The sequence below is a fragment of the Bufo gargarizans genome, chromosome 2, assembly GCF_014858855.1.
Source record: "Bufo gargarizans isolate SCDJY-AF-19 chromosome 2, ASM1485885v1, whole genome shotgun sequence".
NCBI lineage: Eukaryota > Metazoa > Chordata > Amphibia > Anura > Bufonidae > Bufo > Bufo gargarizans.
This window is the reverse complement of record NC_058081.1, coordinates 134,038,746-134,064,676: the sequence shown is the minus strand read 5'-3', so window position 1 is coordinate 134,064,676 and position 25,931 is coordinate 134,038,746. Positions and strand designations below refer to the sequence as shown.

General features: G+C 45.4%; 1 protein-coding gene across 2 annotated transcripts in view; it reads left to right on the top strand.

Moving 5' to 3' along the window:
• MFGE8 (milk fat globule EGF and factor V/VIII domain containing) overlaps positions 1-25,931 on the top strand; it is a 56,964-nt gene that overhangs the window by 10,840 nt on the left and 20,193 nt on the right. For both annotated transcript variants that reach the window (XM_044279472.1, XM_044279471.1), the window contains exons 2-3: positions 15,129-15,251; positions 16,670-16,801. In XM_044279472.1, the coding sequence (XP_044135407.1) occupies positions 15,129-15,251; positions 16,670-16,801 (255 nt within the window). The remainder of the gene's footprint in view (positions 1-15,128; positions 15,252-16,669; positions 16,802-25,931) is intronic.

Below are 25,931 nucleotides of genomic sequence, written 5' to 3'. Positions count from 1 at the left end.
CAAACTTTTTAGATGTTCAGTTCTGCTCACTAATGGATACCCAAAATGATAAATGGTGGCCGCATCACCACATATGCAGTACGCACCCCCCAACTGGCAACACCCATCTGGACCCTGATTACAAACTACTAGTAATTAATTGAGGACTGCTAGCAGGAATAATAAAGGAACAGCACATCAGAGTCATAAGAATAGATGCTCCGGAACTGTTACATGAGGGATGGAAGTAGCTACTAAACAGATCTGTCAGGAGAGGCGACAGGTCCTTTTAGGGTGCTTTCAGACGGCCGTATTTCATTTCAAAGTGTCCAGAAAAGATGCGGAAAGCACTCCGTGTGCTGTCCGCATCTGTACTTCCGTTCTGCGGCCCCCCACAAGAAAAGATGGAGCATGTCCTATTCTTGTCCGCAATCTCGGACAAGAGTGGGCACTTCTGTATAGGAACGCACACGGCTGGTATCTGTGTTTTGTGGATCCGCAATTTGCAGACGGCAGTTGTCTGACTGTAGCCTTAAAGTGCTTTTGTTGAGTAGTCAACCATTACCTGATCAGACGTACAGTAAGTGTTCTGTCCCTCCATATATATGGTTGCATATGTTTGTGAGCAGTTATAAAAATACATTAGGATGACGACCGCCGTGCGTACGTCCGCTAGATGTTTCCAAGCTTCTGTAGACCCCTTTACTGATCAGCTAAATTCTCAACAGAGCACTAAAAAGTAACATAAGTAACATAAGGGTACATTATAGTAGTTCTTATTCATTACTGCAAAAATGTCTGAAACCAATATTTGGATATGGAACGAGCAATAGGTCAGTGTTGGTTCCCCAATTTATAGCCTAGTATAGTGACGAAAGTGTTCCTAGTGTCCAGATTTACAGACGTCGTCATTAAAGACCATCTGTGAGCAGATTTGTACCTATGACACCGGCTGACCTGTTACATGTGCGCTTGGCAGCTGGAGGCATCTGTGTTGGTCCCATGTTCATATGTACTCGTATTGCTAAGAAAAATGAGGTTTAATATATGCAAATGAGCCTCTAGGATCAACGGGGGCGTTGCCGTTACACCTAGAGGCTGTGTACTCTCTGACACTGCCGAGCCCTCTGCACTTTGATAATGTTTTTCCTGCCTGGCCCTAAAAAGTGTAATACCAAGTGATCAAAAATTCTTATCTACCCCAAAATGGTAGCAATCAAACCGTCATCTCATCCCGCAAAAAAAGAGCCCCTACCTTAGGCAATCGCCCAAAAAAGAAAAATTTAGCTCTCAGAAAATGGCAACACAAAAACATGATTTTATTCTGTTCAAAAATGATTTAACTGTTTTGAAATCGGGCACTATTATAATTTTGAAATCGGGCACTATTATAATTGAAATGTTGGGGGGGGGATGGAGCGGGGGAGGGGGAGATTGGCTTGAGGTTAGAGGTTCGCTGATCGGGCGGATCAATAGAGAGGGGGGATGGGGGGGAAAGGGGAGGGGGGAAAGGGAACCCACCTTTTTTTTTTTTTTTTTTTTTTTTTCCCTTTGTTTGTCCCGTGTCTGTTTCCGTAGCAGTGAAGGATGGCCACTAGAATTGTAACTTGGAATGTTAGAGGGCTCGGGGAAAGAGTCAAAAGGCAAGCTATTATGGATGCATTAAAAAGATACCTTCCAGCAATTATCTGCATAGTAGAAACTCACCTTACTAAAGAAACTGTGTCCCGTTTGACAACGGGATGGTATTCTCAATCTTACCATTCCACCTTTAGCAGTTCCTCTAGGGGCGTTTCAGTTCTGATTCATAATTCTGTAGATTTTATTCTTATAGAATCCTACATAGATGATCAGGGCAGATTCATCTTTCTGTACGGTAAGCTGCATGGGCATAGTTATATTCTTGCCTTTTTCTATATACCTCCGCCTTTTTCAATGTACCCATTGACTCAGCTGATGCTTTTCTCTGAAAGGAGGCCAGAATGCCGGTTAGTCCTGATGGGGGACTTTAATGCGGTTATGGACCCCAACAGAGATAGATTTACATTAGACGTAGATCGAGGGAGGAATTCATGTAATTCACCGCTGCCACAGTTTTGCTCGGAGGTTGGAGTGGTGGATATATGGGAACATCTTGGCGGAGGAAAGAGAGTATACTCTTGTGTTAGCCGGGGTGGTAGAGCAATGTCTAGGATTGATTTAGCATTTACTAATGAGAGCAACTTGCGTAATATCCGGAAGATACGATATGGGGTAAGAACAGTTTCGGACCACTCGCCCGTACTGGTTGAGGTTTGCATAGGGGAGAACAAGGATAGCAGGGGGTTAGGATTTAAGCTAAATCCATACTGGCTTACTATTATGGATAACCCTGAGCCTATTAAACTATTGATATCCTCCTTTTGGGAGGTGAACTTCCCCTCTGCTGACATCAATATAGTATGGGACGCCCTGAAAGCATATTTGAGGGGGGTGTTTATAAGTGAGATTGCTGCAGCAAAGAGAACATTTAAGAAAAAAGAGGAGGAACTGGTCAAAGCTGCTGCAGACACAACTGCACGATTTACCAGCCAACCTTCCGAGTATAACAGGGAAGAGATGCAGAAGGCCAGTTGTTTTTTGGAGAAATATATAATAGAGAAAGCAAACCATAGAGTCTTCTTTAAGGGCCTAAAATATTTTTCGGAGTCCGGACGCCCTGGTAAGCTTTTAGCCAGGATAATTACACAACAAGATAAGAAAAATCAATCTATTGTCTCGATTCGCAACACAGAGGGGGAAATTACAACAGACCCAGAAGGAATTAGGGATGCTTTTTTAAAATATTTCTCCCACATATATAGTTCCTCTCTCGGCTTGTCATCCGATCTGGCGGCGCAGTTCTTGGAGAGGATTCCACTTTCTACTTTAAGTGAAGCCCAAATAGAGTATCTGGAAGAGGAGTTGTCTCTTTCGGAGCTCCAGGAGGCCTTGGGGTCCATCTCGGGGAACTCGTCGCCAGGGATGGATGGCCTTCCATACGAGGTTTACCGTAAGTACAGTGATGTGATTCTTCCCCAGCTACTAGAGGTTTTTTCCCAAGCAACACAGGGAGGGGGCCTACCTTGTTCTATGATGGAAGCTCTTATTGTTTTAATTCCCAAAAAGGATAAAGACCCGATAGAAATGAGTTCCTATAGACCAATTTCTTTACTAAATACTGATGCTAAGCTACTATCAAAAGTTTTGGCTAGGAGGCTTTCGCGGGTTATATCCACCATTATCCACCCAGATCAAAATGGCTTTATGCCAAAGAGAGGCACCCATCATAATTTGCATAGGTTATTTATGAATATTCAGTCCCCGGGGTGCGGCTCCCGCTCCATCCTGTCGTTGGATGCTACAAAAGCCTTCGACAGGGTGGAGTGGATTTTTCTCTGGGAGGTGATGAAAAAAATGGGTTTTGGTCCGAGATTTATGTCGATGGTGCAGTTATTATATGGCTCTCCAGTTGCCAGGATTAGGATTAATGACAAGATCACTGAGAGTTTTTCCCTAGGAAGAGGCACTCGCCAAGGATGCCCTCTTTCCCCCCCTCTTGTTTAATATTTATATTGAACCCTTAGCAGTTAGTATTAGGCAAGACTCGCAGGTGTCTGGCTTCGGTGTAATGGGGAAGCATGATCGTGTATCCCTCTATGCAGACGATATCTTGGTTTTTGTCCATCAAACAGAAACCACTCTTCCTCGAATAATGGATTTGGTGGGCTCTTTTTCTGCTCCGTCTGGTTTGCAGATTAACTGGGAGAAGACTGTTCTCCTCCCTATAGATGAGTTGCGAGGCGACTGGGACAATCAGCTAACAATCTCTGATTCAATAAAATACCTGGGGATTTCAGTTTCTGTCAAACCTCAAGAATACCTTCAACTCAATTTGATTCCCCTGTTGAAAAAGCTGAGGGCCAAAATTAAGATATGGCAAAAAATCTTGCCCGCAAGAGCGGATAGAATCTCTCTAATAAAAATGGTAGTGCTGCCCCAGGTTCTTTATGTCCTTCGCAACTCGCCTGTATGGATCACGGACAAGTATTTTAGATTGATAGAGCGGATGCTGAACGATCTATTATGGGGGAGGAAGCGCGTGAGACTGAAGGCACTCTATTTTTCCATGCCCTATAATCAGGGAGGTCTTAACCTCCCTTATTTTAAGGGCTATTTCGTGGCCTCTCAACTTTGTTTTTTTAATGATTGGGAAAGTAGCCATTTCTGCAACAGAGTGGTGAAAGACTCAGGTTTTTCAGATTTTTTTACTGTACTGGAGTCTGATTATTTATCAAATCCACAGATTGGGTATACACTCTTTTGCAGAATGGCTATAAAGACGTGGCTGGTTATAAGGAGCTGGTGTGGAGTCAAGGCATCACTTATCTGTACTCCATTGTGGCACAACTCAAAGCTCTTGGAGTTAGGGGATTTGGGTTGTTGCCAGTATTGGAGGACTAAGAATGTTCAATACTTATATCAGGTGGTCAGCGGCGGACAAATCCTGTCCCCGACGGAGCTAAGGCAAAGAACAAACCTGGGCGAGGTGGCTTGGTATGCATACTTTCAATTGAGGTCAGCACTTTCTAGTACTTTGAATAGTCACCTTCTTTCTATAGATACTCCCCAATTTTTACATGATTTACTCTGTAAAAAAGTTGTCACAAGAATTAAGATATCACACTGTTATAGACACTTAATGAAAGGATTTTTTTTGGGTGTTCTTTCTCCAGGACAAAGATCCTGGTCTTCTGTACTTCTAGAGATGGGTTCTCCAGATTGGGAGAATATAGGGGAAAGCTTAAAATTTGTTTCACACAACTTTAATCACACTGTTGTACAATTTAATATTTTGCACAAAATATATGTGACACCGCTGTGGTTATATAGGAGAGGACTTAGAGCCTCCTCTGACTGCCCACGCTGTGGCGATTCCGAGGCGGATCATTTACATCTGTTTTGGGACTGCCCAATGGTGAGCAGCTATTGGAGATCGGTCCAAATTAACTTGGCTCGTAAACTTAATATTGCTATTCCTCTGTCCCCCAGGATATGGGTCCTGGGAGATTTATCAGAGGTCAATTACCAGCCTATAAAACGCCAACTATTGATTAAAGTAATGTTTTTGGCCAGGCTTCTCATTTCCAGATTATGGTTTTCCTCTTCTGCTCCAGACTGCAACCATTGGTTAAGCTTGGTTGAGAAAGTGAAAAGTTATGAGAGGATTTTGTATAAACAAAGAGGATCCTATCTAAAGTGGGGCAAACTGTGGGCAGACTGGGACAAGCTTAAATAATTAATCTGGGTTATTTTCTTTTTTTTTTTTCTTTTTTTTTTTTTTTTTCCTTCCTGCAAGGTGGGGGGGGGGGGGGGCTGGGCGGGGTGGGTTGGGAATGATCCTATTGGTCCGGTCTTTTCTATATGAATTATAAATAGTAAAGGAGGTGAAGTTGCACTTGGGAACTGGAGTATCTCTAGGAATGCTGGGGGATGGCAGGACCTTCCGCCATTAAACAACGGTTAAATTCTTTTTAAAAAACGAACCAAAATGTTTAATTGAACCACTACACTGTGCCGGTTATGGGTGGGGATCCGGGGCCCGGGATATTGGGCAGCCCGGCGAATGGGTGTGCCCTAGGACGCGGCTCTCTCTGACAGACATGTGGCTCGACTGCAGGCAGTGATATGACACAGGTTGCATGGGTACCAAGAGGTGTTCTCTTAGCGGGACAGAGCCGGTTTTAGGTAATGCTTATGTCTACATCTTCCCTAAATGCCGGTGATCACCGAGTGATACTCGAGCTGAGTCCCTTTATATGCGAGACACTGGTGTGGACATATGTGAGCTACGGTTAAGTCGGGCATTAAACTTTCAATTTAACTACATGGGGATGAGGCAGCAAAATATGCAAGAAGTTCCTTCTCTACTGCGATGGAAGACTGCTGGACCCCCAAATTTGTTTTATGAAATGCTTGCGATCAAAGATCGCAGTAGGCCCGCTACGTACGGTTAATGTGAGCACTGGATGAATGGTTACATGATGGTCAATCCTGTCAATTTCCTGCCTATGATCGGGGGAGAGAGCGCGGGGCGCGCGCTCGCTCCCTGGCTGTCACCCGGGCTGAGGGCCCCTAACCTTTTTTCCCCTCTATAGATAACAATATGTCAAGGGGGATGCTCTGTGTGTTTGTTTTGCCTATTAGGCTGTGAATGGCGGACGTATCCTGCCTTTCCCCCAGCAAGCGAGATCTCCATTTTTACTTTTTTTTGTCTCCATAAGCATGGATACTTGCATGAAATTATTCTTAATCATGTTGCAAATCACAAATTTACGGACTGAAGGATTTTATAATATTATAATTGTAATATGGATATGAATTTTTGCATTATAAATTAATAAAACATATTTAAAAAAAATAAATAAAATGATTTAACTGTAAAACTTAACAAAAATAAAAATGATAGACCTATTTCCGGTAGGTATCGCTGCTTCCTTTACAACCCGCTCTATAAAAATATCACATTATATGCCCCCTCAGGGGAATGCTGTAAAAAAACTTTTTTTTTTTTTATAAACTATGCCAAAACAGCCATTTTTTTTTTCCACCTTGCCTCACAAAAAGTGTAATACCTAGCGATCAAAAAGTCTTAGGTACCCCAAAATGGTACCAATCAGTCACCTCATCCTGCAAAAAATGAGCCCCCACATAAGACAATCACTTAAAAAATAAAAACCAGTGGCACCCGCAAACCAATCCATCAAAATCTGCGCTGGAAAAGCAATAATGGCGCTCCTTCCATTCTGCGTCCTGCCATGTGCCCCACAGCAGTTTACCACCATGTATGGGGTGTTGCCGTATTCAGGAGAAAATGGGTAACAAATTATGGGGGGCTTTTTTTTTTCTCCTGTTACCCCTTGTGAAAATGAAAAATTTGGGGCTAAAGCAACATTTTATTGGAAGAAACAAAACTTTTCATTTTCACAGCCAAGTGTTTCCAAATTCCATAAAACACTTAGGGGGTCAAGGTTAATATATTCTTTAAAGGGTGTAGTTTCCAAAATGGGGTTACTTTTTGAGGGTTTACACTGTAGGGGTATATCGGGGTCTCTTCAAATGCAAAATGGTGCCTGAAAACCATTCTAGCGAAAACTGTTGCCAAAATCCATATGGCGCTCCTTTCCTGACCACTGCCACGTGCCCATAGCGCAGTTTACCGCCACATATGGGGTATTTCTGTATACTGCAGAATGAGAGTAATATATACATTGAGTTTTACTTTGCTGTCAACCCTTGCTGTGTTGCAAGAAAAAATTAACATAAAAAAGTGACATTTTGAAATTCCACCTGAATTTTCCTTTAATTCTTGTGAAACACCTCAAGGGTTAACAAAGTTTGTAACATCAGTTTTGAATAATTTGAAGGGTTTAGTTTCTAAAATGGGGTCATTTATGGTTTCCGTTACGTAAGCCCCTCAAAATCACTTTATAACTGAATTGGTGCTTTAAAAAAATGGTTTAGGAGATTTTGTTGAAAATTTAGAATTTTTCATAATTTGGGTAAATTTTGGATTATTCTATAAATAAAGGTGAAATATTTTGACTCACATTTACCACGATCATGAAGTACAATGTGTCCCCAGAAAACTGTCTCAGAATGGCTTGGATAAGTTAAAGCGTTCCAAAGTTATTACCACATAAAGTGACACATATCAGATTTGCAAAAATCGGCCTGGGATTGAAGGTGAAAAGTGGCCTGGTACTGAAGGGGTTAAGTGATTCTTCTGAAAAGTATATAACTCTTTACAACTGCTGCCTACCCTTGTAGATTGTCAAGTTTGGCAATAACTCTGCAGTCATGTAAAAGAGCCTGTAAATATCTACTAAGGATCCATTCACACGTCCGTGGAGCTGCGGACAAGAATAGGACATGTTCTATCTTTTGCGGTGCTGCGGACCAGAAGATCGGGGCCATGCTCCGCAAATGCGGATACGGACAGCACACTGTGTGCTGTCTGCATCCATTCGGTCCCCATAGAAAATGAATTGGTCCGCACCTGTTCCGCAAAATTGCAAAACGGATGCGGACCCATTTGCGGACGTGCGAATGGACCCTTAGTCTGAGTCTGATCGGACACACCCACAGCCAGAGCCTAGTCTACAAGCTGTATTAGTAATGGCCAGAGGGTGGTGGACCTAGTCACAGAGGAACATGAGGCGCTATGACCAGAACTGTGGACTGGCTTGTTTAGGACACTTCTAGGATGTATTGTGGCACAATGCTGTGTTTTCCTCCTCGGGCCACAATAGATGAAAGTGACTGATCAGCATGAATACAGTACAGGGTGGAGCTGTGACCACCTTGTCCCTTTGTCACCTGCAAGGGACAAAAAAACACTGTTTGCCAGCAGCTGCTGTGAATTGTGACATCTATGAGAATAGCTTTAGGCAGTGGCTCGTTACAGGTCCTTTTTGTTCCACATAGTAGCTGTAAGCAGCAAAGGAACCATGGCAGGGCCGCTCCCTTATGTGTGCTAGTCACATGTGGCTTCACATGCATTTGGAGTAGAAAGGTGCCCTACATTTGTAGATAGCTGGAGGCCACCAGCTGTCTGTCCTCATCATCACATACATGTGTGGTTTGGCCAAGTGTGCATGTATTGTGGGAGAGAGGAGCGCCCTGCCGGGTTCAGCTGACGTTGGAGTCTAATTATTACTAATGCTTTATTCACCATATAAATGAATTGGAGGTACTGAGCAGATGTGTTCATCTACCACGGCATTGCATTGTGCATGTGGAGGTCTGGCTGCCTCCTGTTATATTTCGGGGACACTACCCTACTTGTCAGCTTGCTTACTCTGAAAATGATTTTGGTGGCGACAAACTCCCTCTGAAGGCTATGGATACTGTTCGTCTAGCTTGTTTTACACAGTGTGTGTATAACTTTATGTTGGGCTTTTACTTGTGCCCTTTATCTAAACCGACGCCTGGGCATACAGATTTTTCTGCATAGTATCCTGTAACGTGTTAACAAGATTCCATGCCACGTGGTCCGTATGTAATCCCCTTAACTGAGAAATCTTTAGCAAGCTCTTTACTTTTAGAACTGATCCAGAAAGCCCAGGCTGGCTTCCTTCCTACAGTGCCACAATGCCCTTACCCAGGAATGCCCATTTGGGGGTTCATTTGACGTCCTGCAACTTCAAGACCTGTTGTACAGGGCATTACCCTGAAAAACAAGATGGCTGTAAGGCTTGGATTCCTGTCCGATGGTGGCGATCAGGCATAAAGAGTACTCTCTCAACCATTGGATACTTTTCATGACGTACTTAATAGGTGCCCACTGTGCCTCTTTTTTTGGGGGACACAGAGAACATGCCATGGTGTAGAAGTGAATGGGGCTGAGCTGCGATACCAAGCACAGCCGCTCTATGCTGGTAAGCTGCCGGGAGCCTGTTGCCTTCACCACACTTCGGTGAGTGCCGCGGCTCCCTGAAACAGCTGATCGGCAGGGGTGCCGAGACTCAGAGCCCCACCAATGTGAGGATAGGTCATCATTATCTATTCCTCGATAACCCCTTTAAAGGACAAATTACTTCTGGGGCATATGAGTAACAGCTAGTGGGAAGTGTTGCCTTCATGAGCAAAATAAAATGGTAGCTTTTTAAAAGCCCAGACTGTGTACTTCAATACTAAACCTACCTGGCCTCCTCTTTTAAGATAGCCCCTTATCTCCTCATCCTTTCTCTTCTCCTTGCCTCCCTGTGGTTAATTCCTTGCAGATTGTGGTGAGATAGAAAGTAGGTCATTCATAGACTTCTACAGGAGCCCACTCACTTTCACTAGCTGCTGGCTCATCGTGTATGGGGGGAAGGGGGGGCGCTGCTGGATACCTTTGGTGGCCGCCATAAGGATCAGACATGTTGTAGATCCGGCAACATGACAGTGTGTGTGGCTGACAGTGGTCCTTTTGTGCTCGCTTTCAGGTAAATGAACCAATGAATTGAACCTGGATATTGACTACTAACACTGAAATTTTATGCATGGTTTTCCATCGATTTCTATGAAGGATCTGCCAGCCAACTAAAAATAAAATATATTTATTGAATCTCATTTAGCTCTTGTTGCTACAGATGTGGCAGAGTTAAGGGTACTGCATGCAGTACTTTTAGTCCGGCTGCCTCTCTTCGTGCGCTGCCGTGCCGCAACTCTGCCCCCATTATAGTTAATGAGGACGGGGCGGCAGTCCGGGGCCACATGTGAACTAGCGGCAGGTCGGATCCGACAGGCTGTCCCCTGCCGCTAGTGTGAAACTAGCCTAACACACAAACGTAACGCATTCTGACTGTGACTGTTAACTCTGCTTCATCTGTACAGTGATCAGTCAGGATTCAATGGTCTTTTCTGACCCATCGTAAGTTGAAACTAGACTCCATATACAATGTCTCAGCCTCAGATCCAACCAATCCAGGCCACTTCTCTGGTAAAATAGCTGTATTAGTTGCTAGTTAGCAGCTGTTCCTGGCTGTTATATGGAAGGACTTGTTTTATCAGTTTTAGTTATCTGCTTATTTTTCTTAAATCTTCATTTTCTCTTATTTTGGATGACATTTTGTCACGGCTGAGGATGGGGGAAACCCTCAGCCGTGCGATGCCAGGTAATGTAGTGGCTACTCGGCCATGAGAACAGGATAGGGAGCAGGTCACCTCCTACAGCGTCCCTACCCTGACCCTAACTCCTAACCTGCATGGGCCGACCTTGATGGTAGGAGGACCCATGCGCAGGAACCTCGGAGCCCTGACTACCCTCCGCAGGTCCCTGAGCTAGGAGCTGGGTAAGACGACCTACTCCTCCTAGGCACGGAGGAGCAGGAGTCTCAACGGCCAAGCTGTTGGGCAAAGGGGGACATAAACAGCCTTACGGGAATAGCAGGCGAACACCAAGTTCCACCAACCTGCCACAGCCATGCTGACTGGATCCCTGCGCAGACAGGAATCCAGAACCGTGAGCTGCACCAAAACATAGGAAGGTCCCAACAGAACAACATACCACATCACACACATAAAGACATCAACAACACAACAATACTTTAACATGGCAACAATACTTTATGACCATAGGGGTGGCTCTCACTGGCAAGGAAGATGGAGGTCACAGGAGGCTGCTCCATCAAGCATGGCTGAAGCAACCCACTGAGCCATGCTAAACACCCAGGCTATATAGGCCAAGAAGCCACACCCCACAGTTGGACACACCCAGTGACATCACACACACACTGGGAAGGGAGTTAACCCTTCCAACACCACAGAAGGGAAACTCGCATAAAGGGGAAGTGTCCAACCAGGGCCGTTTCTAGGGGCGGGCGGGACGGGCGGCCGCCCGGGGCGCTGTCAGCAGCAGGGGGCGCCCGTTGAGGTAAAAAAAAAAAAAATAATCGTTATGATGGTAAATGATCGGGCGGCCGGCCGGCGGCGCCCCTCATGCTGAGCCTCCTGAGCGGCCGGCTCAGTGCTGCGCAGCCTGCCTGCGCTGCAGACTGCTGAGTTATTAGTGTAGCGTGGCCGAGCTCTGTTCGGTCCGGCCCGGGGTACAGGAGCATTTGTTTCTTGTACCCGGCCGGACTGAAAGGAAGTGCACACTAAGTGAGCACTTCCTGTCAGCCGGGTACAGGAAACAAAAGCTCCTGTACCGCGGAGCGAACAGAGCTCGGCCACGCTACATTAGAGGTGACAAGGGGGAGGAAATGAGAGGGGGGGAGTAGAATGATACTAGTGACAAGGGAGGGGGGGAGTAGAATGAGACTAGTGACAAGGGAGGGAGGGGAGGGGAGGGGAGGGGAGGGGGGGGGGAGTAGAATGAGACTAGTGACAAGGGAGGGGGGGAGTAGAATGAGACTAGTGACAAGGGAGGGGGGGGGGAGTAGTAGAATGAGAGTGACAAGAGGGGGGGGGAGTAGTAGAATGAGAGTGACAAGGGAGGGGGGGAGAAGAGAGTGACAAGGGAGGGGGGAGAAGAGAGTGACAAGGGAGGGGGGGGAGAAGAGAGTGACAAGGGAGGGGGGGGGAGAAGAGAGTGACAAGGGAGGGGGGGGGGAGAAGAGAGTGACAAGGGAGGGGGGGGGAGAAGAGAGTGACAAGGGAGGGGGGGGAGAAGAGAGTGACAAGGGAGGGGGGGGGAGAAGAGAGTGACAAGGGAGGGGGGGGAGAAGAGAGTGACAAGGGAGGGGGGGGGAGAAGAGAGTGACAAGGGAGGGGGGGGGGGGAGAAGAGAGTGACAAGGGAGGGGGGGGGAGAAGAGAGTGACAAGGGAGGGGGGGGAGAAGAGAGTGACAAGGGAGGGGGGGGGGAGAAGAGAGTGACAAGGGAGGGGGGGGAGAAGAGAGTGACAAGGGAGGGGGGGGGGGAGAAGAGAGTGACAAGGGAGGGGGGGGGGAGAAGAGAGTGACAAGGGAGGGGGGGGGAGAAGAGAGTGACAAGGGAGGGGGGGGGGGAGAAGAGAGTGACAAGGGAGGGGGGGGGGAGCCAGACTGCAGCCAGAGACCAGATCATCTAATTGTCCTGGTGGTAAGTAGACAATGCAATATGTGTATTATTTAATTGTTTAGTTATTAATACTACATTTTGCGGACCGCACATTGCCGGCACTAAGAAAATATGCCTATTCTTGTCCGTTATTGGGGACAAGAATAGGACATGTACTATTTTTTTTCAGGTTCGGAATTGCGGATCCGGGTCCGCAATTCCGGATCTGATAAGGGGGGGGCGGGGGTGCCAATTTTTATCTTGCCTAGGGCGGCAAAAATCCTTGCACCGGCCCTGGTCAGACTTACTGACGTCACGCGCCTGCTCCTCCCACTAGGCGGCGCAGGCGCGTGACATACAGTGACTGAGTGAGCGCCGCACTGCCTGCCTGTTACCGCCCGCCCTGAGCCCCTGAGCAGTGCTGATGCCTGCTGTGAGGCGAGTGATGGTCTGGGGGGGCATTAATTACAAGGGGGGGGGGCATTAATTACAATGGGGGGGAATTAATTACAATGGGGGGAATTAATTACAATGGGGGGAATTAATTACAATGGGGGGGGGCCACTGTGGGAGACATGAAAATGGGGGCCACTGTCACTGTGGGGGACATTAAGTTTAATAAGGATCACTATGGACATTATTTAGAATGGAGGCTGCTGTTGGTGTCATTACTCATTATAACTGTATAATGTCTGATAGGCCTAGTCCTGAGCTGAGTTATATTACCCTGCCCATGCCCTGTATAATAATGTACCCATCCCTGATACCCCTAAGGCTACTTTCACACTAGCGTTCGGGCGGATCCGTTCTGAACGGATCCGCTCATATTAATGCAGACGGAGGCTCCGTTCAGTACGGATCCGTCTGCATTAATAACTTTAAAAAAATTCGCAAGTGCGCAAGTAGCCTGCGCGGATCCGTTCAGACTTTCAATGTAAAGTCAATGGGGGACGGATCCGCTTGAAGATTGAGTCAATTGGTGACATCTTCAAGCGGATCCGTTCCCATTGACTTACATTGTAAGTCTGAACGGATCCGCACGGCCAGGCGGACACCCGAACGCTGCAAGCAGCGTTCAGCTGTCCGCCTGGCCGTGCGGAGGCGAGCGGAGCGGAGGCTGAACGCCGCCAGACTGATGCAGTCTGAGCGGATCCGCTCCATTCAGACTGCATCAGGGCTGGACGGCTGCGTTCGGGTCCGCTCGTGAGCCCCTTCAAACGGAGCTCACGAGCGGACCGACGAACGCTAGTGTGAAAGTAGCCTTAAGTTATATTACCCCGCTGGAGTAATATAACTAAGGGGTATCGGGGTACATTATTATACAGGGCAGGGTAATATAACTCAGGACTAGGCCTATCAGACATTATACAGTTATAATGACACCCACAGCAGCCTCCATTCTAAATAATGTCCATAGTGATCCTTATTAAAAATAATGTCCCCCCACAGGCAGGCAGTGCGGGCGGCGGCGCTCACTCACTGTACCTCACGCACTGCGTGACGTACAGTGAGTGAGGTCAGCACTGCCTGCCTGTCTGTTACCGGGGGGGGGGGGGGGGGGAGTTTTTTTGACACTCGCCCTGAGAGAAATTTTACCTAGAAACTGCACTGTGTCCAACAGTAGCAACACACTGTGGTTGTTGCCGCTGGCAACGACATGGGTGGCAACTGTGTCCTGGGAGATAGCCCGGAGGCCGGGACACTGCCACCACATGTACAGACAGCCAAACGTTGCCACGGGCAACCACAGTGCAGGAAGAGTGTCAGTGCACACCACACATACTACACAGAGTGCACACAGACATACAACACAGTGAACACAATACTCACACCTAACATAGAGGTTGCTAGGTGCAACCGCATGCACAGCAGGAAAGCTGCTACATACATACGTTGTCAGCGGCAACCACAGGTGAGGCAAATACCACAGCCCTCACCTGTGATTGACAACAAAACCAAACCGCTGACAATCGCATGCGGTTGAGAGTCACGGTCATAACCATGGCCGTGACACATTTTTGGGGCTTTGGAACCGATGAACCGATTACTCAACTTACAATAGTTTTCCTGGAACCAATTAATATTGTATCTTGAGGGACCATTGTATATTTTGTCCGTACCTTCTTGATATGCCACCCCCCCACATGAATCGCTTACATAGGAAGATGGGTTGGTTATATATAATATATATTATAATCATCGGCAATGAAAAATGGTAATGAATGGGTGCTATGTCCTGGGGCATAGGCTAATAGCCCAAAATATATAGAGAAAAATGGACAGCACTCCAAGGCTATAAAATAATGAAAAAATGTATTCACCCATGTGGAACAAATCAGCAGCAGCGGCGTTTCGGCTCATCCATAGAGCCTTTCTCATGCTTGAGAAAGGCTCATCCATAGAGCCCAAACGCCGCCGCTGCTGATTTGTTCCACATGGGTGAATACATTTTTTTTATTTTATTATTTTATAGCCTTGGAGTGCTGTCCATTTTTGTGTGTGTGTCAGTATATGAAAATGAGATAAATGTAGATACAATGTCAGTTATATAATGTAAAACCTAATGTCTGACCGTGTTCACATCTGCTTATCACTTGCATTTTTAGGTGAGCTCTGTGAAACAAACATATGCCTAAATGGAGGAACCTGTTTTGTCAGTTCGAGTAAAGAGCCCTTCTGCATCTGCCCTGATGGCTTCACGGGCACAGACTGCAACATGACGGAGAAAGGTAAAACCACCATTGTAAAGAGTGCCGCTACTTGTAAGCGGAGCGCTCCCATCCTTATTATAAGAAATGATGTATTGTCATTGCTGCTTATCTATCTGACTGTCAGCACCTGGAGGCGCCTTTCCAGTGTCTGAGAAGGAGAAATCTGGCGTGGAAGTAGGTTGTTTTGTGGGTTATGATGGCCTTTACTATACATAGGTTTATGAAACCATTTTATAGCTGACATGTTCAAAGTGCCTAAAGGTCTGATACTTGTAGCCTCTCTGTTCTGTCCAGAAGCATCTGCGGGATTTTTCTTATTTGGTGCACTTGGGTAAGAAAACTCAAGCACTTTACCACGTACACACACACACACACAGAATGTTTCCATATTGGAACCTGAAAAGTACGAACACACTCTTCTCAAAAGAAACCTATAATTCCAAAATGATAATGCTAAAGAGTAGGGAAATAATACCTCCTCGTAGAACTCGTTTTACTGCACGCACAGGGGACACATGCCGCACACACACACACCTGATCCTTATATAAATTCTGAATTTAGACCTAACCTGAAACTTGCAGTTAATCCAGACACAAGATAAGACCCAAAATTAATCAGACCACTAAATTGAGACGCCAGACAAGACTTTGGAATGTGTCCGAAATAAATCAGACCTATAAAGTAGTCAGACCTTTAAATTCTGACTAAATTCGAATTCCAGATGAGATGAGTCCTTATACACCAGCCAGCATCAGGACGTCAAGTGTGCTGCTGTGTCCTGATGTTGAAAGGTACCAGACCTGGTGTGGTGGTACCCAGAGCAGGAGATGACCAAAGAGCAAGGAGTGGTGAGTTACGGCTAGTTTCACACAGCTGATCGGCAGGGGTGCTGTGTGTCGGACCTCCGCTGATCTGATGTTGATAACCTATAATTAGGATAGGTCATCAATATTAAAAGCCCGGAGAGCCCCTCTAAGATGTCTAGTACTGGATCACTAAGGACCATTTACATACGTCAATTATCAGCACAAAGATTGTGTTCGCATATGTACAAATGTTCATTCCCGCTAATTGCCCAGTGTAAATGTGACACTGATCACCCAACAAACAAGCAAAGCGCTCATTTGCTGGTGATCAACCCACATAAAATCATAGTTTGTGGACAGTGGAGAAGTGGCAGGAATTGTGGGCAGTAACCTTGACTTCAGCCAGGAAGGGGCCAGCGTTCTTGACTCGAAACCGCCGATTAGTATAGAGCGGGAGAGCGAATAAAGAACCCTATAAATCCACCCTCTGGGACAACATAAGCCGACTGTTCAGGTGCTCCAGGCAACTTGGAGACCATTTTGTGCTGTCAGGTTCCCTTTAACTATTAACTCTGGGAAAAGCTCTGGTCAGAATTGGCTTCTAATTCTAATTACTGTACTTCTTTTAGGTCCCTGTCAACCAAATCCTTGCCACAACAATGGGGAGTGCCAGGAACTGTCCCATACTCGCAGAGGAGATACCTTTGCCCAATATTCCTGCAAATGTCTTCCTGGCTACTTTGGAGAGAACTGTGAAAACAGTGAGTATGAAGACTTTGTATGTGATGTAGTGCTTAGATATAATCCTAATTAAATGGCTTCTGCTGTTCTCTTTAATTGATGATTGGTCATCAGCATCCGATCGGCAAGGGTCCTACAGGGGCCCTTCTCTCTGTTTCCCTCAGGCCTAGTGACATCATGACTAGTGTAACTGGCCTGGGTGGGGCTAAGCTCCATTCATTTGAATGGAGTATAGTCCCGCCCAGGCCAGTGATACTAGTCGGGACGTCACTAGGCCTGAGGGATACAGGGAGAAGGCCATGGCCGACACCTGCAATACCACGTGTCCATTAACAATGCAAACTGACTAAACAGTTTGGTACTAATTAGTTTAATTAGGGCCTGCTGCAACACACGGCCACGTTGCAACTGTGACATTACTGCGCCTTGAGCTTTGCATGTTTTCTTGGTTATGGTAAAGCAAGGGACATCCTATACACCCTATGTAACAGTATTAAAGCCGCAGAACACAGCGCCTTTCCTGTAAAGCAGATTTTTGTGTTACATGTGGTATGGAAGTATTTTTGGATTTCAGATATAAACAGGCTGGGAAATAGAATCTGCAGCAATTCTCTGGCTGTATGACTCATGACATAAAGCTTTCTGGAAATATCGCCAGTCTGGATTTACAGCTCCTTGTGCCCTTTTCTGGGGAACTGGAAGACTCTTTAATGCCCACCAGTTTTTTTTTGTTCGAGTAGATTTTGAACTACAAATGTCTTATTAGAAACAAATCCATTTTTTTTATCTCTCCTATATTTTCAACGTCATCCTCCGAATGATTAGTAGGCAGGACCCAGCTGCTGGATACTGCTGTGCCACATACATAGTACACGATCATGCCGAGTCTTATACAGTGACTCTTTTCATTGTCTCTCTGCTGTGACCTATACAGAGGACTGAGCACCGGGGCAGGGGTTGATCTTATAGGACATCCCTTCTAAAGTGTATGTGTCGCCTATCATTTAAACCAGATAGTTTAATTGTAGATATATTATAATTTTTTTTTCTTATTCTATTTCCTGAATGTGACTACGGGGGCTGCTGTCTTGCCCGAGGTGTTCTTAACAGCATTTAGAGAGATGCTTTACAGCAGCCACCATGGGCCATAGACACAGTGGACAGGAGATGTCTCACCGACTTTAAAGGGAAAGTGATATGTGTTGCTATCTGGTTTTAAATGGCAGATAAAAGTTTTGGTGCCATATTTCCTTTAAATGGGTTCAGCTCTGAACCCGGACATATCCCTATTTTCACACAGGCAGCTCTGATACTTTTTTTTAATATTTTTTTTTGGGAGATCCGGTGACATTCCAGGCTCTCCATGGGCAAAGCTAGGTGGAGGCTTCCACTTAGCAATAAGCCCAGTGACCTCACCGGAACTAATGGGTGGGCTTTAGAGCTTCCCTAGCATGTAAATCTGCTAGGGCAGCTCTAAAGCCCCACCCATCAGAACGTGACGTCACTGAATACACTGCTAGGAGGAAGCCTCCGCCTAGCGGTGTAAAAATGTAGGCAAAAAAGCCCTTGCCCTGCGAGATCCAGTGCAGGGAGCAACGGAGAGCATCAGAACATGAAATGCCCCGATGCTCATATCAGGGGGGCTGCCTGGGTGAAAAGAGGTACCATATTTTTTGCCCTATAAGCCGCACCTAGATTTTTTAGGAGGAAAATAAGAAAAAAGATATATTTTGAACCAAAAGGTGTGCTTTTAGTGGGTTTTGAACTAATGGTGGTCTGTGATGACACTATCATGGGGGATCTGTGGATGACGCACTGTTATGGGGGGCATCTGTGGATGGCACTGTTATGGGGGCATCTGTGGATGACACATATATAGCATCTTATGCTTTATATGTGTCATCCACAGATATCCTTCATAACCGTGTACCTGTGTACAGGGGACCGGCAACTGGTGTTAAAATCGCTGCGAGGCCTGGTGCAGTCTAATACACCGGGCCTCGCACACACACCGGTATTTAGATGTAAACTGTAGGCAATTGATATGTTAATTGTAGTCAATCCATATTTAAACTACAAGGTAGCGCAATCCACGTACCTTAGTACTCACTATTGAGCGCCCGTACTTGCAGGCAGGCTGGCCGTTCACACACTTCCTTACGGCTCATGCTCCGCCTGCTTCATTAATAAAGTGGGCGGAGCATTCGCCGTGAGGAAGTGAGTGACCGGCCAGCCTGCCTGCAAGTACAGGCGTTCAATAGTGAGTACTAAGGTACGCGGATTGCGCTACCTTGTAGTTTAAATATGGATTGCCTACAGTTTACATCTGGGCCCGGTGTAAGAGTACAGGGACTGCATCGGGCCCCGCCACAAGTTGCCTCCAGCTCCTCCTCCCTCCCCACTGATACATCGCAGCCTGCGATGTAAAAATGGCAGCATTCGCCCCATAAGGCGCCCCCCCCCCCTTTAGAGTTTTCAGGGCATGATCTATGCAGAGGTCATTATACAAGGAGGTAGTAGATAAGCTGTGGCCATCGCCTATTGTGAATGGTTACCATGTGTTATCTGTATACAGTTGATATCTTTCATAGTAATCCTGCCAGAGATGATAATGAGATGACTGCTGAAAAGTGATCTGTACATAGGGGCTTAGTGGCCAGTGAAAAAACTGCATTTATTATTATTATTTTTTAATCTTAATGGTGAAATGTAAAATTAAAGGGTTTCTACCACCTGATTTTGACCTAATTAGCTCTCAGACACTAGCGATCTGCTAGTGTCTGATCTACCTAACAATGCTATTTTCAGAGCTTTGTGTGGATCCATTTCACTAAAAAACAAACTTTTATTGATATGCTAATGAACCTCTAGGTGCTATGGGGGCGTCTTTTCAGCACCTAGAGGCTCGGTCTACTCACACCGCTCATCCGTCAAGCCCGCCCATCTCCTCTAGAATGCCATCCTCCATCTCAGCTAGCGGACGAATTCTCGCGCCTGCACCGTGCGCGTCTATATTCGGCACAGGCGCAGTAAATGTCTGAACGCTCCCTGCACAGACATCTCCACTGCGCCATCTGTTCCTCGGAGCACTCTGATGTAATCGGCGTAGGCGCAGTGGAGATGTCTGTGCAGGGAGCAGTCAGACATTCACTGTGCCTGTGCCGAATACAGACGCGCATGGCTCAGGCGCGAGAATTCGTCCGCTGGCTGAGATGGAGGATGGCATTCTAGAGGAGATGGGCGGGCTTGACGGACGAGCGGGGTAGCATACAGTGTGAGTAGACCGAGCCTCTAGGTGCTGAAAAGCCGCCCCCATAGCACCTAGAGGCTTGTAAACATATCAATAAAAGTTCGTTTTTTTAGTGAAACGGATCCACACAAAAGCTAGTGTCTGGGAGCTAATTAGGTCAAAATCGGGTGGTAGAAACCCTTTAAAAATAATCACCAAATTTTTTTTATCATAAAAACTTATGTAGGTTAGTAGGTAACTTAGTAATGACACATTCCCTTTAAAAAAATAATGCCTCATAGGCTACAGTCAGGATGGGGAGCAACTTTCTAATGAACACTCACTGTAATGCTGACCGCCGTGCTGTTACATGTACCTTTCTTAGAAATATTGTGCTACTTCTTCTTTTCTATACACTTATACACCTAGAACAATTTGAAATAGTTTAGAAAAATGTAAAAAATTAATCCACCGCAATAATTAGAGAATAATTACTGGTTCATTTAATGAAATGACATTGCATCATATACTGTAGAGCAAATGGGAAGTCCATGAGATGCAATGACCGTTTCCTCAACAGTATTATTGAATGGTGTTAAAGCGCTTTACACTTGCAGATCTACTTGTCAAATGAATGATCTTCGTGCAGTATAAGAGGTGGGTAACTGTTCTGAGGGCGTGTCGACAGGTCCCTCTCTCTCTATCATTTCAAAATGAATCTGAAAATCAGTGGTAATTGGCAAAATTACGCTTGAAAAGTAGCACAGCTGAGCACACCGTGTTTTCTTAGTTTAAGTTTCTTCCCTCTAGAGGGCTTTAGCGAAGGAATGTGCGGAGAAAAATCCCTCCTAACGTAAACTTTCTGAAGCTCTTCCTGGGGCCGGTAATGATGTGAAATGATTACAGTATGTGCCGAGGGCCACGAGAGGACAATCTGATTGAGCTAAACCTAGGACTCCGCTGGAGATTAGAGTCCTGAAAAATAAACCTTTTTCTTTTTCTAAAGACCTTCAAACCTTTTATTTAGCATTTCCCGGTCCTTGATTGTTTTACCTGAGGCAAAGTGTAAAGCTGAGGGATTCTGAGTTTTCTCCTGAAGCATTCCCAGTTGGCTTTGCTTAAAGGAAAACTTCACTTTGAGCATTTTAAAGCATTTCCTAGTTTACACGTGTATAATTCATTAACTGGATATTTGGTAAGATTCCGAATCGCACGCTGGTACAGAAACTCTGCTAATTTCGACATGCTATAAAGATAGTCTCATGTTGGCTTTGCAGGTACTTGCACTAGCGTTATTCTTTTCCGGCACTGAGTTCCGTTCTAGGGGCTCAATACCGGAAAAGAACTGATCAGTTTTATCCTAATGCATTCTGAATGGAGAGCAATTCGTTCAAGATGCATCAGGATGTCTTCATTTCAGTATTTTTGCCTTTTCAGGATTGAGATAATACCGCAGCATGCTAGGGTTTTATTTCCGTCCCAAATTCCAGAACACTTGCCAGAATGCCAGATCCGGCATTGCAGTCTGCGCATGCTCAGACTGCAAAAAATGTGAAAAAATAAATAAATGCCGGATCCGTTTTTCCGTATGACAAATACCATCAGTTTACATACGTTTTGACGGTTCCGGCAGGCAGTTCCGGCGACGGTGCTGCCTGCCGGAATCCTCTGCTGCAAGTGTGAAAGTACCCTAACACCACGCAACAAAAAAAAAATAATTTCGTCTGCTACTGGGCAAAAACCATTTGTCCTATACTTAATCGAGTGTGCGGTTTACAAATCCGAAGTCCAAATTGTAACACGTCACTAAATTTTTCTATACATAAGTATGCCTAAATGAATTTAGCCCTTGGAAAGCATTTAAATAACTTTGAACAGAACGCAACAATTACCTGATCTACATCAAAGTATGCGTAGTAAACAGTGTATGACAATGTAATGGAATAGCAATTTCAAAAAGTCTCGTTTTTCAGTTTAGAAGTCTTACTTGAGCAAGTCCCAGGACTGTTACAAGTGCTTCAGGCATCTGCTTTTGCGTTTGTGAACGGTCATATTTTCCCGTTGCAACAACCAGCAGTAGTCCCCCATCATGTTGGGATTCCAGCGGGCATGATACCTGTTCTCCATTGTAGAAATATCTTTATGGAACCGCTCTCCATGTTCGTCACTTACGTGTCCCAAATTGGGTGGGAAAAAGTCAGGATGGGAATATAAGAAATGCATTTTCAATGACCTTTGGCAGCCAAGTTGTTCATATGCTGTAAGCATGTTGTCTACTAATTCAGCATAGTTTGCCGCTCGTCTGTTCCCAAGGAAGTTCTGCACTACTAGCACAAATGCATCCCAAGCTGCAAGTTCCAGAGGGCTGAGTTTTGTTCTAAATATGTGATCATTTTCAAAATTAACTCCATAGAAGCATGGGTCTCTTTCATGCCAACCGCATGAGCCAATGGAACAGATTTTCGTTACCATTGTGCAACAAGGCAGCTTTCAAACTTGTTTTGCTACAGTCTATGAATAGCCTCCAGCGTGTGTACCATCTAACTCCATCATAAGACCATTTGCATCAGTACAGAAACGGACATCACTTGCCATTGAATAGTATGCAACTAACTTGGTGTGTCGATTAGGGATCGACCGATTATGGGTTTTACCGATATTATCGGCCGATATTCAGGATTTTGAAAGTTATCTGCATCTATTTTGCCGATATTCTGATAACGAATCAGGAACACGGATTGCGCTGCTGTCAGCGCTCTCTTCGTTCCCTCAGCAGCACAGGGGAGAAGGAAGCAGTGTCTCCCTCCCTCTTGTGCCGCTGCTGCCACCAATGAGAGGAGAGAGGACAAGAGGAGGGGAAGGGGCTGTGGCCATTGCGCCACCAATGAAGATAACTCTCTCATTAATTCATATACAGGAGGCGGGAGCTGGCTGCAGAATCACATAGCCGGCTCCCGACCTAGTAGCTGCAATCTGCGGTAGTTAACCCCTCGTGCGGCACCTGAGGGGTTAACTGCCGCGGATCGCAGCTAACGCTCATAGAGGTCGGGAGCCAGCTATGTGATTCTGCAGCCAGCTCACACCTCCTGTATATGAATTAATAAGAGAGTTATCTTCATTGGTGGCGCAGTGCGCCTTCCCCCCCCCCCCAATATTAGAAAACATTGGTGGCGCAGTCCACCCAAGCCCCCCAGTATTAATCATTGGTGGCAGTGGCCACAGGGTCCCCTCCTCCTCAGTGGCAGTTCCCATTGGAGCCCCAGCAGTGTGAGCCTGGGGCTCCGATCGGTTACCATGACAGCCAGGATGCTATTGAAGCCCTGGCTGCCATAGTCAGCTCCCTTGCTGCTGTGTGCACAGAGCAGCAGGGACAGTGTGAGGTCCTATTCACCCTGATAGAGCTCTATCTGGGTGAATAGGACAAGGTTTCTAGTCCCTAAGGGGGCTAAAAATAAAATAATTACACCAAAATATTAAGTATAAATGAAAAAGAAAGATTTTAAAAAATAAATAAAAAATACACGTTAACAATAAACATATTAATTTTCAGCGGATTTGTGTAGGATAAAAAAAAATTTCAAAATCGAAAATTCACAGATAGTCGGTATAAATTATCGGCCTGAAAGTTCAGATTATCAGTATAGGCCCTCAAAAAATCTATATCGGTCGATCCCTAGTGTCAATGATAAAAGTGTGAAGTTGTGGTGCCTCGTAGCAAATTCCATTCCTGAAGTCTAGAAGCTAGCAGTTCTGCCTTTTCTTTAGATAATGACAGATCTCTTACCAGATCATCTAAATCTGATTGGCTCAGCAAGTGCGGATGACCCTCCAGTTGTTCTGAATCAGGAAATGCATTGTGACAATCAACATCTTAAGGATCAGAACCGTCTGTTTCAATTGCCGTTCCTGCTGTGGGAGGGGCAGGCACTGGATTCTCTACATCACGTGGCACTGGTTTAAGAGCAGACTCGGTCAGGATACACAATTTGTGACTTGTTTCTCTTTGAATATCCGGCGATTTTAGTCGTGCAAAAGTAACAGTCTGAATGGTGATTTTTCTGCTCACGCCAAACCATAGGCACGGCAAAAGCCATTCCTTTCCTTTTACCGTTTAACCACTGCGTTAGCCCAGAGTAACACACAGTCAAACAAACATGAGGTGCCCAGCTTTTATCTTGATCTCCAATTTTACAGTCAAAGTAATACCTGTAAGCAAGATGCACTCGCTTTGTCAGATTCTTGTGCTGATCATTAGTGTATTTGCCACACATGTACAGAAATTGTCTGGATCGTTAACACATTTGCATTTATCCATCTTGACATAACTGTCATATTTAAAAAAAATATATATATTTGCTAGTTTATTAGAGCTAGGCATGTATACCTGAGTTAGTCTGTCAATGATTGTCAAAAGATCTGTAATTACCTTATAATAACAGCTTTCATTAATATCTCCTGTCCCTTTCCACTGCTCCCTTAAAAGATCGTTGCTATGGCTCATCTCTCTCCCAACTTAATGTAAACAGAAGACAGAGGGGCGGTCCTTCACGCTGCTTGCCTGCATTAGGCTTCATAGTGAGGAGGCGTGTCTGTCAGTAATCTGATCTGATTGGTTGGCAGGAAGCTGCTGGCTACAGCAAGTGTGTAAGGGAAGGCAGTTTTGGCCTCAGACCTGGCAGAGGAGCCATCTTGAGAAGATCCTCATTTTGTAGGATTCAAGACAGCCGTAACTAAGGGGATAACTCAAGGGAAACAGTAGTATGTGAAGGAACTAAAGATTGCTTTTTGCATAATGCTGCTGCAGCATCAAAATCTGTCCAGCTTGCCTTATATACTTACTGCTGACATCAGCCTGAGTGCATCCGAACAGGTCTGGACATGTCCATTGGAATATTTCCAATATAATGTATTGATATTATAACTGAATAGGCTTTGCATGTATAACTTAAAATCTACTACAAGAAAATCTAGACCAGCACATTCATATACATAGCCACAGGTGCATATCCATAAAGCAAACATGGTTGATAATAAAATGGCTGCACAACTTTACACATACAAACAATAGAGCTGAGAAATGGGGATCATTTTAAATTAAAGTGGTATTATACCTACTATAAATGGGGAAAAATGGAAGTTCTGATCAAACGTGTGTCGGGCCCATCTACCAGGCGTCAAGGTGGCTTCGGCAGACGGGTACCTAACACTAGTATACCGCCTCTCTTGGACTCGCCTAAGCCTACATTTTCAGGGCAGTGTAGGAACCAGCTACATTTGCACTCTGCTCAGAAGCCCCAGGCTGATGGGCGTTGCTCAGTCTAAAAGAGGTGCAGTGCTACTTGAATATAATCAGATGTAATTAACTATGACCTTGGACTCTAGTTATTTTAAAAATCCATAAGTCATTGGTAGTTATGGATCCACCCCTGAACTTCCAGGAATTTTAGAGATGTTGATGGACCTGCCTCTGTGCCCCCAAGTCATTTTCTGCAACTATGCTGTAGCAGGGTCCTTTTTCCACTGCTCTGTGAGCAATTGCAGACCAAATAGGCCAAACTCAACCCTATTATTAAAGAGGTTCTCTGGGGGTCACTATAGTTAAACAAAGCTACACCGGCATCAGGGAAAAGCAAGGGCTGTTCTGGATCCTCTTCTGTCCTCTGGGCATGGCAGTGGATTGGAAGACAGAGGAGAGAATCCAGAACGGTTCATCACCTGAAGATGCCAAATCCTGGCTGAGGCAGTCACGTGACCACAGAACAAAAGGAGACGTTAGCGGTGTAGTGGAAGGGTACGTATTGTATAATGCATCTTCCATGTGTTCACATAAAGGTAGAATTTGCAACATGGGCCTGGAGAACCCCTTTGAGCCTCATCTCCTAAATCTGCAACGAAATTGAAGGGGTTTAAGATGCAATACA